Source organism: Ahaetulla prasina, chromosome 2, assembly GCF_028640845.1.
Source record: "Ahaetulla prasina isolate Xishuangbanna chromosome 2, ASM2864084v1, whole genome shotgun sequence".
Taxonomy (NCBI): domain Eukaryota; kingdom Metazoa; phylum Chordata; class Lepidosauria; order Squamata; family Colubridae; genus Ahaetulla; species Ahaetulla prasina.
Genome location: NC_080540.1, coordinates 190,622,197 through 190,640,958, shown reverse-complemented (window position 1 = coordinate 190,640,958; position 18,762 = coordinate 190,622,197). Strand labels below are relative to the sequence as shown.

At 36.3% G+C, this 18,762-nt stretch overlaps 2 protein-coding genes across 10 annotated transcripts in view; one reads left to right on the top strand and one right to left on the bottom strand.

Annotated features, from left to right (window-relative positions):
* Window positions 1-18,762, top strand: part of ADGRL3 (adhesion G protein-coupled receptor L3) — a 673,676-nt gene that overhangs the window by 619,541 nt on the left and 35,373 nt on the right. The gene's annotated exons all lie outside the window — the stretch shown is intronic.
* The window catches only part of SYCE3 (synaptonemal complex central element protein 3), a 103,605-nt gene continuing 91,435 nt past the window's right edge, over window positions 6,593-18,762 (bottom strand). Inside the window, exon 5 of the mRNA XM_058169781.1 lies at window positions 6,593-6,700. Within this exon, the coding sequence (XP_058025764.1) occupies window positions 6,604-6,700 (97 nt within the window). The 3' untranslated portion in view covers window positions 6,593-6,603. The remainder of the gene's footprint in view (window positions 6,701-18,762) is intronic.

The window sequence follows — 18,762 nt, the reverse complement described above, 5'->3', positions numbered from 1 at the left end:
TTTTCTTTATTTGTAATTGAGCACAAATATTTCCCCATGCATTTCACAAAGTCCTTCCAAAATGGCCAAATTAATTTTGGAAAATATTTTTTTCATCCTATTAATCAGATTATATATATATATATATATATATCCATTTTTATTTGCTCTTCCGTTCTATCCATTTAATCTTTTGTATATTTATTTGTCAATCATTCATTTGAGAAACAGGAACACTGCCAAGGTAAGTGATGCTTACCATTTATTTTCAAAATTTAAAGCGTAATTAGAGGAGGACAGAGTATAAGTCAGATGTGTCTCTCTCAAAAAAATGGTAATAAATTGAAATTGACTGTCTTTACATTCCACTGAAATTAGTACAGCTGAATATTAGCAAATTGTCCACTAGTTTCATTTTAAAAGCCACAGTTGATTAATATGCCATTCCATGTGACCCGGATTGAATTAGTTGACCTCACTATCCTGCAGAATAATGCATAGATGTGATTAATTACAACTAAGGTTGTGTTATACCTTGCAATAGTTGCCTGAAATTTAGGTCACAACAGTCACCTCAAGATCCTGAAATAGGTAGATAATGATTTCTCATTCACCCAGATGTATTTTATGTTTTGAAATGAATTTAATTGCATCTAACAGCTACTATTCAGTCTACAACATTACTCATATGCTATATTTTATTGTCAAAAATTAACTCAAATCCAAAAAGAATGGATAATTGAATTGTATAATACCATAAGAAATTACTGAAAGTTTTTTCTTGCAAATATTATGTGATTGTTACAAGATACTACAACTTCTTAATTTTTACACCAGATAAATCAGAACTAAATTTCCCCCATAAAATTTTACATATGTCTGTTAAGAAGTCCCACTAAATTTTAAAAGACAGTGCATTCCCAAATGAGCATATGCAGAACTGCAACATTACAACTCAAATGTGTTCATCTGTACAATATCTTCATTCTAATTTGGACCTTATTATAATACATATTTTCAGCTGGAGATTTAGTTATTAAAAAAAGGAACATGGTCCCTGCCCACAAACTGAATAGCAGAATTATTCATTTAATCATGTGTTAGCTTTGCATGCTTTTTACACAAAGTTTCTTTTGTTTCACATGAATTTATATGTAATTTCAAAAAACACTGTTTGGCCAAATGTGATCTCGGGGCTTATCTTGCTAATATTTAATTCTGAGTTTCTTGGTAAATGCTCTCCTGATATACAGGTGTTTCATTTCATCTAAAGATTGCAATAAATCATCAATATATTGAAGTTCCCATATTCAGTCCAATTCAGTAGATTGTGAAATCTTGGAAATTTTTCTCTGGATTCATTCTGCTCTTCAGATTGGTTTTCAGCATCAATTTGTATCCATTTTACAGTTAATCCTCAACTTACAACCATTCATTTAGCGACCGTTCAAAGTTACAATGGCATTGTACAAATTGACTTGCAACCAGTCCATGTAATTACGACCATCACAGCATCCCCATGGGTCACATGATCGAAATACGGACAATTGGCAGCCAGCGTGCATTTGCAATGGTTGCAGCATCTCAGGATCATCTCATTGCCATTTGTGACTTTCCCAGTCAGCTCCAACAAGCAGAAACAATAGGGGAAGTTGGATTTGTTTAACAGGGGTCTCCAACCTTGACAACTTTAAGTCTGGAGGACTTTAACTCCCAGAATTCTGGGAGCTGAATCCACCAGGCTTAAAGTTGCCAAGGTTGGAGACCCCTGGTTTAAATTACATGATTTATTTAACAACTGCAGTGATTCAATTAACTGTGGCAAAAAATGGTCATGAAATCAGCCATGATTCACTTGACAATTGCCTTGTTTAAGAGTGGAAATTCCAGTCCCAATCTTGGTCATAAATTGAGGACTATATGTACTCCAATGAAGTCCTCTACAACTGATTCTGAAGTTACATAAAACTCTGATCCCAGTATATTTCTATGCAGACAGAGTGGCACAGTTTTGCATGGGCACATATGCACAAAATATTTGTATCATTTATGTAAAATTACATGATGTGGAAGAGAGGGAAGAAGAATACTGAATTCAGCAGTTCACTGATTTGCCCTCGAATCTGAGTTACAATCATGACTGTTGATTAGCCCTATCACAGTTCCCTAAAAAGCGGAGAAACTGTGGTAGTAGAGAGAAATCCCTAGGACAATAATCAAAATTATTTATCCTGATTAATTGTGACAATTTTTATGCTAGCTGCATTAGCAAGCTGGCCTTCCCTAATGACCAACATTGTAGAAAAGACCAGCAAGTTCATATGTTATACTTCCACCTCGGCTCAAACAAACAACAGCACTTCATTTAGGAAAAAACCATCATTCCTTGCTAAAAATTGAAAACCATGCATAATCTGTACCATACCTGGCATATTTTCTCCTTGCATAATGACCCAACTTGCCTCTAGATTTCATCCTGTTTTATCAACTGATTAAAAATTACAACCATTTCTACTTTTTTCTCATAATAGACTTTGGAGAAATGGAACTCCATTTATCTGAAGCTTGATCTGAATGAAAACACATAATCAAATTGAGCTACTACCAAATAACCGAGATCAAATTACCATAGACATTCATTGAATGGCTTTAAGTATGAAAATTCCAGGAGAATTCTCAAGTAGTCTGTTTTCAATAGACCTTACTTGTATTCCCTATTTTTAGAAGTAAATAATAATCTGACCCCTCAATAACAAGTATGGTCAGTTATCCATCTATGTTTATCTATCTGTCTAGCTAAAAGGTTTATATGGGCACTCATCACAATATAATTCTTGGCTGCTAACAAAAAAATCAAACTCATATAATATATTAAGAATAACACACACACCATCCAAGTTAAAAAAACATCGTACTCTAACTAGGCATCGTAATAACTTCACAATAACTATATGTAGTGAGCTCAACTCACATCCTGGCCCAGGGCCTGGGGATCATGAAACATCTTCAGAATTAAGTCCTCAGTGGGGAGAATTGGATGGGCACTGCTACAAAGTGGGTCCAAACAGATAACATCATTTAATAGATGGGACCTCCTGGTGAGACAGATGAATGCCTTCAGATCATGTCCCAAAGGTGGGGGAGGAAACTGTTGCAAATGGATTTTCCAGACAATCTCTTGACAGACTTGAACATTGGGCGCTATCTAACAAAATGAAATTCAACAGTGAAAAAAGTAAGGTTCTACATTTAGGCCAAAAAAACAAAATGCACCAGTACCGTATATGTGGTACCTTGCTCAATAGTAGTACCTGTGAGAGGGATCTTGGAGTCCTAGTGGATAACCATCTAGATATGAGCCAGCAGTGTGCAGCAGCTGTTAAAAAAGCCAACACAGTTCTGGGCTGCATAAACAGAGGGATAGAATCAAGATCACGTGAAGTGCTAGTACCACTTTATAATGCCTTGGTAAGGCCACACTTGGAATATTGCATCCAGTTTTGGTCGCCACGATGTAAAAAGATGTTGAGACTCTAGAAAGAGTGCAGAAGAGCAACAAAGATGATTAGGGACTGGAGGATAAAACATATGAAGAACGGTTGCAGGAACTGGGTATGTCTAGTTTAACAAAAAGAAGGACTAGGGGAGACATGATAGCAGTGTTCCAATATCTCAGGGGCTGCCACAGAGAAGTGGGAGTTGGGCTGTTCTCCAGAGCACCTGAGGGTAGAACAAGAAGCAATGGGTGGAAACTGGTCAAGGAAAGAAGCAACTTAGAACTAAGGAGAAATTTCCTGACAGTTAGAACAATTAATAAGTGGAACGACTTGCCTTCAGAAGTTGTGAATGCTCCAACACTGGAAATTTTTAAGAAAATGTTGGATAACCATCTGACTGAGATGGTGTAGGGTTTCCTGCCTGGGCAGGGGGTTGGACTAGAAGGCCTCCAAGGTCCCTTCCAACTCTGATGTTATGTTATGTTATGTTATGTTATGTTATATATAAATAAGGAACTTAGACTAGGAAATCTACCATATTCTGTTTTCTTGCCTCTAATTAAAAACTGCAGGATACTTAGATCACACAGCAAAAAAAATTCCATGTTGCATATAAACATATAGCCAGAGAAGTAAAGCTTGATGTAGAAAATCTCAAAATACTATCCCAGGAAATAAAATTTATAACAATAATAAAACAATACAGGCAGTGGTGGGTTGCTACTGGTTCACCCCGGATTGGGGCAAACTGGTAGTGGCAGCAGCAGGACACTCCGCCCACCTGCCCAGATGCGTCTGCACATGTGCAGAAGTGTTGTGAAGCGAACCAGTAGCAACAGGTTTTGAAACCTGTCCCTGAATACAGGTGATCCTTTTTAGTGTCCACAATTGAGGCTAGTTGTTAAGTAAAGTGTTGCTAAGTTGCTAAGTGAAACCCCAGTTGTGCTTATTGTCTTATTTGAACTTTTCTTTGCTTAACATACCTGTGAAGGTTATAAATGTGAAGATTAGTTGCAAAGTTACTTTTCCATCAGCAGCATAACTATGAACAGTCGCTAACATAAGGATTATCTGCAAGATTTATATGTGGGAGGTGAATTCTTGTCTTCAGCTCCTAATCCCAAAAGGCATGAAATGAAATCCTATTTTTTTTTCTGCCAGACATAACCTATCAAACTAGGTAGTGGGCTTACACAAAGCTTGGGAAAATCAAACACCAAAGAGCCAATCAGGAGTAAGAAGTGCTTTTAAGAAAAGAAAGGGGCAGCTCCATTTTTTCTCTTTTGCTTTTTTTTTCTCACAGGAGGAGCTAAAATACCTCCACCGATGCTGGCTCCTGATAAATCAATGCCCCCAGCCTTTAGAATCTGAGTTTGAAGATCCTGGGAAAAATATTTCCATTTAGGGAATAATGATGTTGGATTCTGATTAGAGTTTTGGATTTCATTTAGTGAAAAATCATTTGTACTATGTACTGGTTATATTTTGCTTTACTTATTCTGCCTTCATTCTGTCTGTATATTCCTGACTGGTGAGTAAATTCTGCAGAAGGCATTGTTTTTTGTTACTGTTTTATTTTCTACTTTTGTCTTCAAATCTTGACTAATTCTTTATTTGCCTAATAAAAATTTAAATTCTAAATGAGCTGCTAAGTCTTATTCTGACAAGGAATTCAGCCCATAGCACATGCCAGCTGCCTGACTTAAATAGTGAGAATAAAGCAAGTTTAGAATTTTCTGCTGTTTGAGTAAACCAGTGCAATGAGAGATATTTTTTTTTTACTGGAGTAAAGTGGATGGTAACAGATTTACCCTGTAGACTCTTTCCGGAGAGTTGTGAAGTGTGCAAGAAGATTGTAAGTGGAGGACCAAGAGTTCTTCCTGACATCAAGCCTGCTTGCTGTTTGTAAATTCCTTATGACCTAAATGGCAGATATTCAGGGATTGAGGGGATAGCCTGGAGACTATGTGTGTTATGGTTGTTCCTCACTACTTAGGATGTTATTTATTACATAGATTTTATTGTTATTTTATTGTTTGATGCTATGCTTAGTGTTTGATCTTACTACTTTTCTGGAATATAAACCATTCAGTCAGACTTGATTGAAACAACAGATAGACCTAATAAAATAAATAAATCTAGAAAAGCCAAAGGACTTAAGGTTCTTGTTCTATTTGTAGGTGGTACAAGCATATCTTATTGCATAGATATTTTCTTTGGCTTAGGATAATGGTACCTTTTGGGCAATAATTCTCAAAAACTGGTAAACTGAAAAGTCTGCAGACCTGTTTTATCCCACTTCAAATCCATGTTTTCTAGTATAGACCTGAAGTTCAGTAGACCTTAAAGTGTATATAGACCTTAAAACCCTCAAACATCCATGTTTCCAAAATGTTTTTTCACTTTAACATATCGAACCTCCATCATCCTTAGATGGGTGAAAATTGTTGATGAAGTAATCAGTGAAGGAAAACAGAGCCATGGCTGTTTCTATCAAGGCCCAAGGAAGAGAAAACATCAAAAGAAAAGAAGAAATGGAAAAGCATTTAAGAAGCGTCATGACCCAAAATCCCAGCAATCATCTGCAACAAATGTGCCATGTTTGTTCTTCACCTCAAAATAATATGAACTTCACCTAGAATCAATTAATGGAAGTTCTGAAAGCAAAACTTGGTGGATTAGATGCCAGAGCATCAACCCTACTACACCTTATATATCAAGATGAAGACTTACTGAATACCAGTGAGGATATCATTGTTCACAAGCAGGAAACCAAAGTCAAAACATACAACCTCACCAAGGGGCCTGGCCACGTCACTTTCAAAAGCAAAATAATCACAAAGCAGACCATTGTCTGCTCCAACCTCCACTATCCATAGCAGCTTCTAGAAATATAAGTGAGCTCTAAAAGTCCTTCAAAGTTAATACTCTGCCAGCTTTTCACAGAGGAAGTAATATATCACAAACCAAGAAAAAACAAGAGGAAAATTATGTTTGTAGATGATTCCCCATGAAAGGAACTTCCCATTTTTCACCAAGACTTTTCATTTCAACATATATTCTATCTCTCAACTGCCCAAATTCAAATTAAAATGGAAAGAATAACAAAGTTCATTGGACCTGCTGATCACAGACTCTTCGTACTTATCCATATGGCTATACTTTGGGAAGAAGAATGAAGGATCTTGGGGCTTAAGTGATATTCTCCGTTTGAAGACAAAAACCTATCAAGAAAGAGAAAAAAATTCAAATGAACTGATTGCATAGTTGGTGCAAGCAACAGAACATTTTTCACCAATGATGCAAACTTGAAAGATATGTAGTTGCTTTACAGAAATGGAATTCATCTTTTTTAGATGGCAACTAAACAAATTCATATTTGGGTAGCAATTTATTAATTTGATCAGGAAAGTTTTAAAATACAATTTAAGGGGGCAGGAGTTATAAGAACCATTGGTGAGTAACAAATTGATAAATAATAGTTAAATACAGCAGTAAAACAAAGTATTTTGGAAAATATTACTTTAACAAAGAAGCAAAGAAATTATATGTAATTTTTAAAAAGGAGACTGGATATAGGCCATCTAACCCATGACACTACATGTCAACCCTATGAGGTAAGCAAAGCCAAGAAACAGATGCAGAAGGGATTCCAAGAATGTTCTATATTATTGCAGAGTAACAGAATTTGAAAAGCTTGTCAGAGTTTGTTTTGCCTCATCTTATACCAAACTAAATCAAAGTGGGATTACTTTAAGTTTCTTTTCATACTTTCCAATTTCCCAGTACTAAATCGTTTTTTTTCCTCTCTTAATTGTTCATTGCTCTTTTCCCTTTCCAAGGCCAGATTTACTTTTCTCGATACTACAATAACACACAAATTATGAGTAACAAGAAAAGTGCGCTAGATGTGATAAGACACAAAGTCAATATAATATAATAAGATTTTCCATCTCTGGAGATTTTTTACTAAAAGATGGACAGCGATCTCTGAAGTTTATTTAACTAGTTTTCCTGCATATTGCAGAGGGCTGAATGAGGGTGCATATTTTCCTGCATATTGCAGAGGGTGTTAATTCAGTGGAGTAATTCATGTAGCCACCAAAACATAGTAGCAAGTTATGGTAACAAAACTGATTAAAAGGCAGAACACTCGCAGAGGAAAACTGGAATTCTGATCTCCATCATGTTGTCTTACTATTGCAAGGGCTATGAACTGGGTTAGGGATTATGGTAAAGGGGCAGGGATATTATCTGCAAAAAATTATATCCTGCCCATTTTGACTGAGTTTTTATACCATAATGGCAAATCAACAGAAATAGGCCTGGAAGAAAAACTTAACAGTTTAACACTGAGTGACTTTATAAGAGTTAGCAGGCTGAGGAAGAATCCAAGTCAGTTAATTAATCCTGAATCTTGAGTAGCCAGAACGTTTATAATTCTCAAAGGATTTTTAATAATGTTAAGACTTCTGTGAAAATAATGAGTCCCTTAGTGAGAGAAATGTCTGGAACCGTTTAGATTATTTTTTTACTCTAACAGAAATAGAGGTATAGAAAAAATCTGACAAATTGAAAGCCCGGTGCTAACTCACTGTTAATAAGGCAATAGAGACAGAGTTCTTTAAGCATTTTTTTTATAGGAATCAAATTCTTCATTGTGGTTTTATATCCTTTTTAGCTGAAGCTAGTAAAATGATCAATTATATGAGATTTGTGGATACATTAAACTGCAACCAAGACTCGCACAAAAAGTCTTTTTTTAAATAATCAAGAATAGAGAGGGAAAAATAACGAAATGAATAAAAACAAAATACAAAAAGAAAAAACAAAACAATGCAATTACAATAATATAAATTATATATTATATATATAATTAATATAAGATTAATTCTACTCATGCATAGATAAATGAATGCATGATTCTTTATCATGTAATGATGATGATGATGATAATAATAATAATCATTCCATTCCATCTGCCTGTAGACCCTGCAAGGTCTACAGGCAGTTCATACAGTACATAAGATGCAAGTAACATCGGTTCTTTAATTCCCTGGGTAGATGGGGCCATAAATGTATCTTTCAAAGTTTTGAAGAACTGATTTTGTGGCAATAGTAAGGGCACTGAGAATCTATTGTTCAGCTCTCTGTTTCTGTGCAGTAGCTATGAGATTTCAAAGTTTAAGTACATCTGAAAATATTAAACTTTGTTTGAAATTAATGTATGCAATTACTTTTTCCCCAAAAACAATTATTCAGAAAATTACAATACATAGATTTTAATGATACACATTCTTTTTCCGTACAAACAAAATAGGCTTTTTGAAATTTATAATATTTCTTTTTTATATAAGCCATATTCTAAAACCTAATAAAGTTGCAAATATTGAGGTTAAAGCATATTCCCACTGTTTAAGAAAAATATGGGTCACTAGTTTCTAATGACATTTAGTCTTTAAGACTTGAATAAATGTAATGATAATGAATATTTATAAAGACAAATTGTAAATTTTGGGATCCCATAGAATTTTATGAACCTTTCTAATTACTTTGAGGCTGAACATGTTACTGGTCCAAGTGAAGATATCAACAAATGCTTTAATTGTACATACTATCAAAAACTGATAAATGTTATTCATATTTTAACATCGAAAATTATTTTTAAAATGCATCATTATCATCCGGTTGATTATCTGATGTAGAGATCCTAGCGTCTATCCAGATTTTCCATAAGGGCATTTTCAAATCAATTTGGAGATCTGGATAACCTTACAACACCAATTTAGCATTAGAAGAAGGATAAAAAATTATTTGATTCAATAGTAAGGGGAGATATAGCAAATCTGTTTCATTTTTAATCCCAGACAATCCAGTTAGCTAAAGATGCTGTAAACAAACATTCCAAAAAAGAATTTCTGCCAAGTAAAAATCTAAAAACTGGTACTAGTCAAAATATATACAGAGTGATACAATTCAAGATTCAGAAAACTGAAACCTGCATCTTTAACTGACAGTTAATATCTTTTTCAAAGATGTCTTTAGAACGGAAGAAATCCATGAAACAGTGTGTATGAACAGTGCACTGAGTATGTGAAAATGTTTTCTGGATATGTGTATAGGACATGCCTCTATTGTCTGCAAGTTTCCTGATTATTATTTACATAAATTACATGGATTAATGCAAAAATTATCATATAGACCATCCCATGATAGGATCCTAATTTATTCAATTTTGTGATAGTGGGTTTAACTGTTTATCCCAGAGTTACACTTGAGAATCTCTTAATTGTTAGCAGAAAAAGATCCATTTTGAAATATCCCATAAATTCACATCAAATAATCAAAAGTTTGTTACCTCACATTCAAGGATTATCATCTAGGTATAACTAATAGTTTTTCATTTTCATTGTTCCACCCATACCTTTTACCCATGTAACATAAAAAAATAATATTTATATTTGTGTGCACAGCAATTAAGGAGCAAAAATAGAGTTAGAGAAAGCTATATACATATTCATGACATTTTTATTTCCCCAACTTGTTTAATTTACCTTAGAGAACAGAGCATTTATATATATTCTATTGCTATTTTCACCTTTAAAAACACCTCCTAAATTTGTTTATAAAATAAGTTTTCTTAATTTGTTTATACATTTTAAAGATTTCATACATAACATTGCTTCAGGCAGCTACAAATGCCATGAAAAAAATGTAAACAGTTCAAAGCAAATGTAGCATTAATAATGTGAGCCCAGTGGCTTTATCTGTCTACAGTTGCTACCTACCATCAGATAAACAGTTTGCTGCTTAATTCAAAATTTAGCATAATACCAACCCAATAAAGGATAACTATATCTTTATATAGGATTTGTTAAATTACACACACAATGTCAACATCCAAAAGCATACACATAGTCCTCAAGTTACAACATTTCATTTAGTAACTATTCAAAGTTACAACAGCACTGAAAAAAGTGACTTTTCACTGTTGTTCACACTTATGATCATTGCAGCATCCCCATGGTCACGTGATCAAAATTCAGTTGCTTGGCAACTGACTCATATTTATGATGGTTGCAGTGTCCTGGGGTCACATGATCACCTTTTGCAATCTTCTGACGAGCAAGGTCAATGGGGAACCAGATTCACTTAACAACCGTGTTACTAACCTCACAACTGCAGTGATCCATTTAACAACTGTGGCAAAGGAGGTCATAAAATGTGGCAAAATTCACTTAACAAATGTCTCATTTAAGCAACAGAAATTTTGGGCTCAATTGTGGTTGAGGACAACCTGTATTTAGAACCGCAGAAGCATAAAGTTGAAGTAAGCCACTTAGATTATTGAGTCCAATCTCCTCTTCAGTGCAAGATTCCAGGGGATTCAGTGCAAGATTCCAGGGGAGTTTTCATTGGTATGTTCTAGCCTCTGCTTGAACGCATCCAGTGAAGGGGAGCCTGTCACCTCTTTGAGCAATGAGTTCCACTGTGGAACTATTCAACCTGATAGGGAGTTTTGTTTCCTAATATTCAATTGGAATTTGCTTTCCCGTAACTGAGTTCATTTTTTCGTATCTTGCACCTTGCAGCTATAAAGAGTACAATCTGTGTAAGGTACTTTCAAATATTTGAAGAATGTGTTCCTATTTACTGTCCCCTCAACATTCTCTTTTTTTAATTCATCTATTTTATTAATTTTTTCTATAGAATAAAAGACAATTAAAAAAGAGAAAATGAAAAAGAAATGAAAAAGAAATTAAAATTTAAAAAAACATAAATGACTTCTGATCTTCTTTTCAACAGATAATTACAATCTTTACAAGCTTTCTGCCTCTCAGATGTTTATACAAGTCCACTCAACACCTCATTTAATCCATATCCTTTGTAATCTTTAAATCCATAAATCATGTCATTTTTTTTACTTCAGCAAAAAGTCAATATAAGATTTCCAGTCTTTAAAAAAGTTTTTGTGGTCTTTTTTCTTTGACCAAACAGGTCAGTTTTGCCATTTCTGCCAATTCTCATCTTTTCATAATCCATTTTTCTACTGTGGGAATTTCATTAGTCTTCCATTGTTTTGTATTCAATAATTTTGCTGCATTCACCATATACAAAATCAATCTACTATGTATCTTTTCTAATTACTCAATCTACCATGTGTCTTTTTAAATTCCTCTTCAACATTTTCAAGGCCAAATATTCCTAATTCCTGCAGTTATGTTAACAGGTCCTCTGCATCATCTTTTTCTGATAATTAGCAATACAAAGTAATTTAATTAAACAAGACTTTAGGGGTCTATCTATAGGCAGAAGTAGGCAAGGTAATACCCAGGGATCAATGGCTGTGTCTATGAGAGATGGTGCCCATGGAAGGAGAGCTAGTATGATGGACCATAGTGAAGTTTCCCAAGAAGGAGAGAGCACCTTCCAGAAAGAGGGAGCACAAGAGAGGAGCACAGCCCAGAGTTGGACAGGAGACAGAGGAAAAGAATAAGGATAGCCACTCCCTAGATTCTCCCAGGGTATACCATTAGGATGAGTGTAATACAGGTTTAGTCTGGCAAGATTCTGTCTATTGTGTGTAAGCAAATAAGAACGTATTTTGAATTATTCTACATTGTGCTTGGGCTTAGTCTGAAAATGTCCCTTAGAAGCAGTAGACATCCCACTCTCATGGGTTAATATTTTTAAATATTTATGAAGCTACCACACTATTATGAACCCAAAGCATTGGCTGGCAGCTCTCCACAAATGATCGTTTCATTTAAGAATGCTTATTCTTAGAAAAGAAGGCAATGTTGGGGGAAAAAACAACATGCTAGAGCTTCGCATGCTGCTTTTGATTTGTTAATATCCACAGTACATTCTTAATTTTTTAAAAAAAGTTTTAAAAATACATTAATTGATGATGGTAGAAGAGACAGAAATCATAACATTTTTAGGAAAAAAATATTCATTATTTTAGTTAATATAAAATAATGAATAAAAGAGGAATCTGTTTGCTATCTTAAAAATGGAAAATAAAAAGATTTACTACTTATGGCAATATAAACACTAGAAAAGAAATTTCCATGAGGAAATGGTAAACTGACATCATACAAATCAGACAGATCAGACATTACGGCCAAAACTGCCAACTGGATGCTGATCCCAACCACTGAAATCTTTCCTGAGAAAGGAGGGGCTTTCTAGACCAGGGATCTCCAATCTAGGTCCCTTTAAGACTTGTGGACTTCAACTCCCAGAGTTCCTCAGTCAGCTTTGCTAGCTGAGGGACTGTAGGAGTTGAAGTCCACAAGTCTTAAAGGGACCAAGGTTGGAGACCCCTGTTCTACATCACCAACATGTACTCCAGACAACTATGTTTTATATCAGTAGATGACAAGAACTGAAAGTTTTGCAGTCTTTTGCGATCAGCTCAGAATCATGGGATTTCATCGTTTATAGCCATTAATGTAGCCTTCATGGAGTCAAGGTTTGACCAAATCTCACTTCTGAATCACTTTGGACTTTTCTTTTAGAAAATTACTTTTTAAAGAACCTTCAGAATGTTAAAAAAATGTTTTTGTAATATACAACAAAAGAGTAATTAGCATGCTGATTTCAATAACTTTTAAATGCATTAAGAGTTTAAACTTTGAAGTTAATTAAAAGAATCCTTCCTGTGGGAAATCTTCTATGTTTACATCTGAATAACTGATAAGAAGACTTTGAAAGCTAGTCACTAAAAGTCACCAGAAACAAATAAATGCATCAATAGATCCACTGAGAGTGGTTTATGGCTTTTGGGCACATAAACCACTTTTTCAGCTATCTACTATGATAGATAAATTGACTGGTACTATTGAACACATTTAAATGAATAAAGCTGAAATTGACCTAAATGTGGATTTGAAAATGTACCGTATAGGCAGATGGTAAAAGATAAATCAGTGGCTATATAAAAAAATGAACTGTTGGTTATACAAGTGAAATGGACTGAGGCTTTAAGAATTAAAAAAAGCATACAAATAATAAATCAAAAGGGTAACATGAATAACCATTCTATATTGGATTTACAAAAGGGATTTGTTAAAGTTGTAAGGAATTTGAGGAGAGGAGACAGTAAGAATCTGGAGAGTGATGTGGATAAACTCTTCATACTGGATCTACAAAAGGAGCTTGCTAAAGTTATCAATGACTTTATGAGAAAAGAAAAGAGATGTTTAGGTATTATTTGAAAGGACTTCTCTGAGAAAGGAAAAAGAATATGAAGCCAGTTTATTTGATCAATATTAAAATAGATGGATTGTTATTTATGGAAATGTTTAATGGATTTATGTGGACTATGATTGGACAATGATATTTTGAAAGTTTTGTTTATTTAAAAAAATGAGTTAGGAAGGAATTGTTTAGGTAGAAATTGAAACAAATGTTAAAAAAAGAAGTATTCAAAGTCAATTTATTAAATACAATTTGCAATAATTGTATTGATACTTCTTAACCTTTAATAGACTTTTGCTGATTAAGATGGAGTGAGGAGGTTTTAAAGCCTTGTGTTTGGAGAATGGGGTAGTATATGTAATGCAGATATGGTTGGTTATATCTAAAGCGATGGTTATAAGATGTTAATCTATTATACTGTCTATACCTGCTGGGGACAAAAGATTTCTGTATTACTTTTTACCAGTCACTTACTTTTAACTCAAATCTATTGCACAAAATAGTTGTAAGAAGTAAGTGAATGTACACTGCTTTGAACTTCCCCATGTACACTACTTTGAATTTACAAATAAAATATTAAATATAAAACTAATAATAAAAAGAATAAATTAGGTTGGAATAAAGTAAACAAGTTTTATCAATTTATCCTAATGAAATAAATAACCCCAATGGGAGAAAAAATAGTTTGAATGTATCCAGTGTAGCTATCTCTGAGCAAAAGAGTTCCTACGAGAAAAGAATAGTAGCACTGCACACTTACTATACAGTTCTTAAGCCATAGTTTTATCATTGCCAATTAAACTGTCACATCCCAGGAATCTATCCACTTTATTAAAATATTTTTGATATAAAGAATGGCTTAATGGAAAAGGACTGGTTTATTCCAAGTTTGCTCTCTTAATCCAGGTAGCAACTCTATTAAGCAGTTACAGGGATATCTTAGCACTCAACATTTTTATAACTGAAATGTGCAAAGAGAAGATGTAAAGAAATAAACTGATTTTCAGTTTTCAGGTAGACACAGTATAGATGGAGAGATGGAACACTGCACTTTAATACTGAACACTTTTAGCTTGCTTTATCTGTGTGAGGTAAATTTCTTCTCAATTAATACAATTTATTTATCTATTTTCCATAATTATCTATGCTTATAGTAGTTGGGAGGTTAGCCCTCAGTCTCATGTCAAACAGTTTGTGATCAGCTGTTTTCCCTCCTTTCAGAAAAAGGAAGTGGAATATGGGGCAGAATATGAGAACAAGGATAAATGTTTTTCTTCTTCTTCTTTCTGATATTGAAGGACTATTCTAGAAGTCAAAAGAGAGTGAAATCTAGAGAGAGTTAACCAATAGTGGTTATTTTTATCTATTGCATTTTATTCTTTAAATATTGCTTTATTGTTTTCAATATTGTCTGTAGAATTAATTTAAAAATTTTAATGAATCTGTTTTGATGGTTACTCAGTATGGCCTAAAGATTAATTTTTGGTTGTTTCATAATCTTAATTTATGTTTAATGCCAGCTAGGATAGGGTGTCTAGGTGTCTACATTATTCTTCATTACATAATTACTTAAGCTTTTAATGTCATCCAGAAAACATGTCTTCTGATATTGAGATGGTATGAATCTTTGTTCTCTAAATATAATCAGATGGTAATGATTGATGATTTTTGCAAAAAATAGAAATTAACAATCATTTAAAGTATCTGGATATGCAGTATATACTTCAATGAGCAATTTATATGGAGTGCTCACAGGGAATTAGAACTTGGATTATTTTTCTTTCTCCATGGCTAGCCAGTTGGTAGATTTTACATTCTGGAGAAAGTTATAATCCAACTCATTTATGATATACAGGAAAAAGCATTAACAAGGTTCCTGAAATTTCACAGTAAATATATCTAGATCTATAATTCTTCCTCAAAGGCTTTCAGTAGGATCTTTATTAATAAAAACTTGCCATTCTATAATCGCAAAAGATAATTGGGATCTAACCGATGCAAAATGAAATATCCTGAGACTTGGAAACTAGACTTCCGTCTAAAACTATATTTTACTAGTAATGTTAGAAGGAACATTTCCCTGTTTCCCTGAAAATAAGACATGTCTGGATAATAAGCCCAATCGGGCTTTTCAGCTCATACGATAATATAAGCCACCCCCACAAAATAAGCCACCACCCCCCACCAATTACTTACATGCAGCCAGTCCCGCCATTTCCTCTGGTTGCTTGCCGTGCAACCAAAATGATTTGAGGAGGTGAGGCCAGAGGGGGGCGAGGAGGTCATGCCCTCCCCTCCCTGTTCTTCATGCCAGCTAAGCGGCCCAACACGTCCACCCCACCCCAATGGCAACAGCAGCCTGGCTGCTTCCCTTCCCCACCGTCTCTTTATTGAGAGAAGTGGCAGGTGGGGCAGGCGAGAAGCGGGATGCAGGTCTTACCTTTCAAGCTCCGTCACTTTCCTTGCCATTGTGTCCAGGGAAACAGGCTGTAAAAGAAAACCTTCTCGTGCGTTTGAGAAGTTTGACTGAACTTGCAAGAAGGTTTTCTTTTACAGACTGTTTCCCTGGACACAACAGCGAGGGAACGCGATGGAACTGGAAAGGTAAGACGTGTGTCCAGCTTCTCACCTGCCCTACCTGCCACCCCCAAATTGTATCCCTAAAGGGGGTGGGTGGCTAAGCAAGGGGTAGGAGCCCTGTCATGCCCGGCAAGGGGGGGAGAAGAGACAGCAAGGGGACCCATGTCTCGCTCCACACATCTCGCTTCTCCCCCACCCCACCTGTCCCCCATCTCAATAAAGAGACAGAGGGGAAGGGAAGCAGCTGTTGCCATTGGGGTGGGGTGGGACGTGTAGAGCCGCTCGGCCAGCACGAAGAACAGGGAGGGGAGGCAATGTCAGCGATGGGGTATCCAGTCCCATGCTTATCACCTCCTGCACCCCAAAAATAATAAGACTGCCCAATAATAAGGCCAAGCCCTTATTTGGGGAGGTCAAAAGAAAATAAAACCCTGTCTTATTTTTGGGGAAACACGGTAATAGGAAAGTTAAGTTACTGAACTTAATTATAAAATGTTGTTTGGATGTGTTATCATTTTGATTCTATCCTCCAAAACATTTAATAAGAACGTTCATTTGGAGACACTCTGTTAATCAAGTTCTGCTTTCTGGATCAATATTTACATTGAAGACTGAGTTATTTCAAATGTGTATGTTTGCACAGTGCATATTTTTGCATTTGACAATCCATTTTTAACTGCAACTGAATTGGACCATACTGTACAAATATTAAAAATAGTATTTTTATTTCCTAAAATGGAGATAGTGCTCTTTTAAGTTCTTATAGAATTGGAACTATGACTTTTAATATGTGTTCTTTAATATTATTCTGGCATTAAGATCCCATACAAAATTAAATCAATCAATCAATCAAACACATTCCCTAGAGGAGAAGTTACAATCATAAAGTGAATATATAATGTGAATACGGGATACCCCTGGCCCTGATGAAGTGGACAGGACCCTTGATGCTGTCAGTGCCACCACCTGTCAGTTAGATCCTTGTCCCTCCTGGATGAGGAAAGCCTCCAAGATGATGACTTGCAGATGGGTCCATACAGTGATTAATACATCATTAGAGGAGGGGATATTTCCGGATGCTTTTAAGTAAGCCCTGGTTCACCCCCTTCTTAAAAAAAACATCACTGGATCCCACCTGCCTGGACAATTTTCGTCCAGTTTCCAATCTCCCATTCTTAGGGAAGGTTGTAGAAAAGGTGATGGTCTGGCAGCTGCAGAGGGTCCTGGATGAAATGGATTATCTGGACCCCTTTCAGTCAGGATTCAGGCCTGGTTATGGGACAGAGACAGCATTGGTTGTGCTTATCAATGATCTCTGGCGAGAGCAAGATGGGAGTAGTGCAACCATCCTCGCTCTCCTTGACTTCTCAACAGCTATCATTAGCATTGACCATGGTATCCTTTTGGGTCAGCTGCAGGGGATGGGATGGCTGGCACAGTTTTGCGCTGGTTAGACTCCTTTCTCTGTGGCAGGTCCCAATCAGTATTGATGAGGAATGAGAGGTCCAGTCCTTGGACGCTATTCTATGGTGTACTACAGGGCTCGGTACTTTTTCCACTCCTTTTCAATATCTATAGGAAACTGCTGGGTGAGATCATCTGTCACCATGGGCTAAGGTATATACTGTATGCTGATGACACCCAATGTTCTGTTTCCCTTCCCCCAATACTCCCAGCAAAGAGTCCGTCAGAGGCCTTCCTTTTTTTCCCTTTTATTTACATAGATACATGTCCTGGCCACATCTACCCACGGGCCTGCCAAGTTTCTGGAGATAACGAGGAAATTATAGATAAGGCCAGAATTACTCACGAATATATTCTTCCCTTCATGAATTAGCTCGCGCCAAATTCATTGCTTTGTCCAAGACAAAAAACCAGGAAGTCCCGCCTCCTATTTATAGTCTCTGCAGATGTCACTGCATGACAATTATGACTTGGCTTTGTCCCAACTCTTCCGCTGCTGCGCACGCCGATCAAGCCTTCGTAATCTTGCGTCCCTCCAAAACTGTTCTTGGGGCGTTGCCAAATCAGAAGAAGGCCCGGGAGAATCAGGCCTTGCCGGCCCCTCCCTTTGAGTGGGTGCCAGGGAGGGAGAGGGCTCAAGAGAAGCAGGGCTTGCCAGGTCTTCTCCCTCATTTTCTGGATCATCCGAGTCCAGGAGTCTGGGTCCAGGAACCTGGGTCACAACACTATCCTCACCGCAGGGCCCTTCCCGGGGCTGACGATCGGGATGCGGTCGGGCTGGGTTCTGCTCATGGAAGGCCTGCACCAGGTCAGGGGCATGAACGTCAGAGGCATCTACCCAGGAGAAATCAGTCCCGTATCCCTTCCACGCGATCAAATATTGGAAACGACCCTTTAGCCAGCGAGAGTCTCGTACGCTGTGGACTTCAGATTCCTCCGACCCGTCCTCGGCGACAGTGACGGGTGCTGTTGGGCACCGAAGGGGACTCGGTGTGGCCTCAGGAACCAGAAGGGACCGTGAAAACGGGTGGATCCG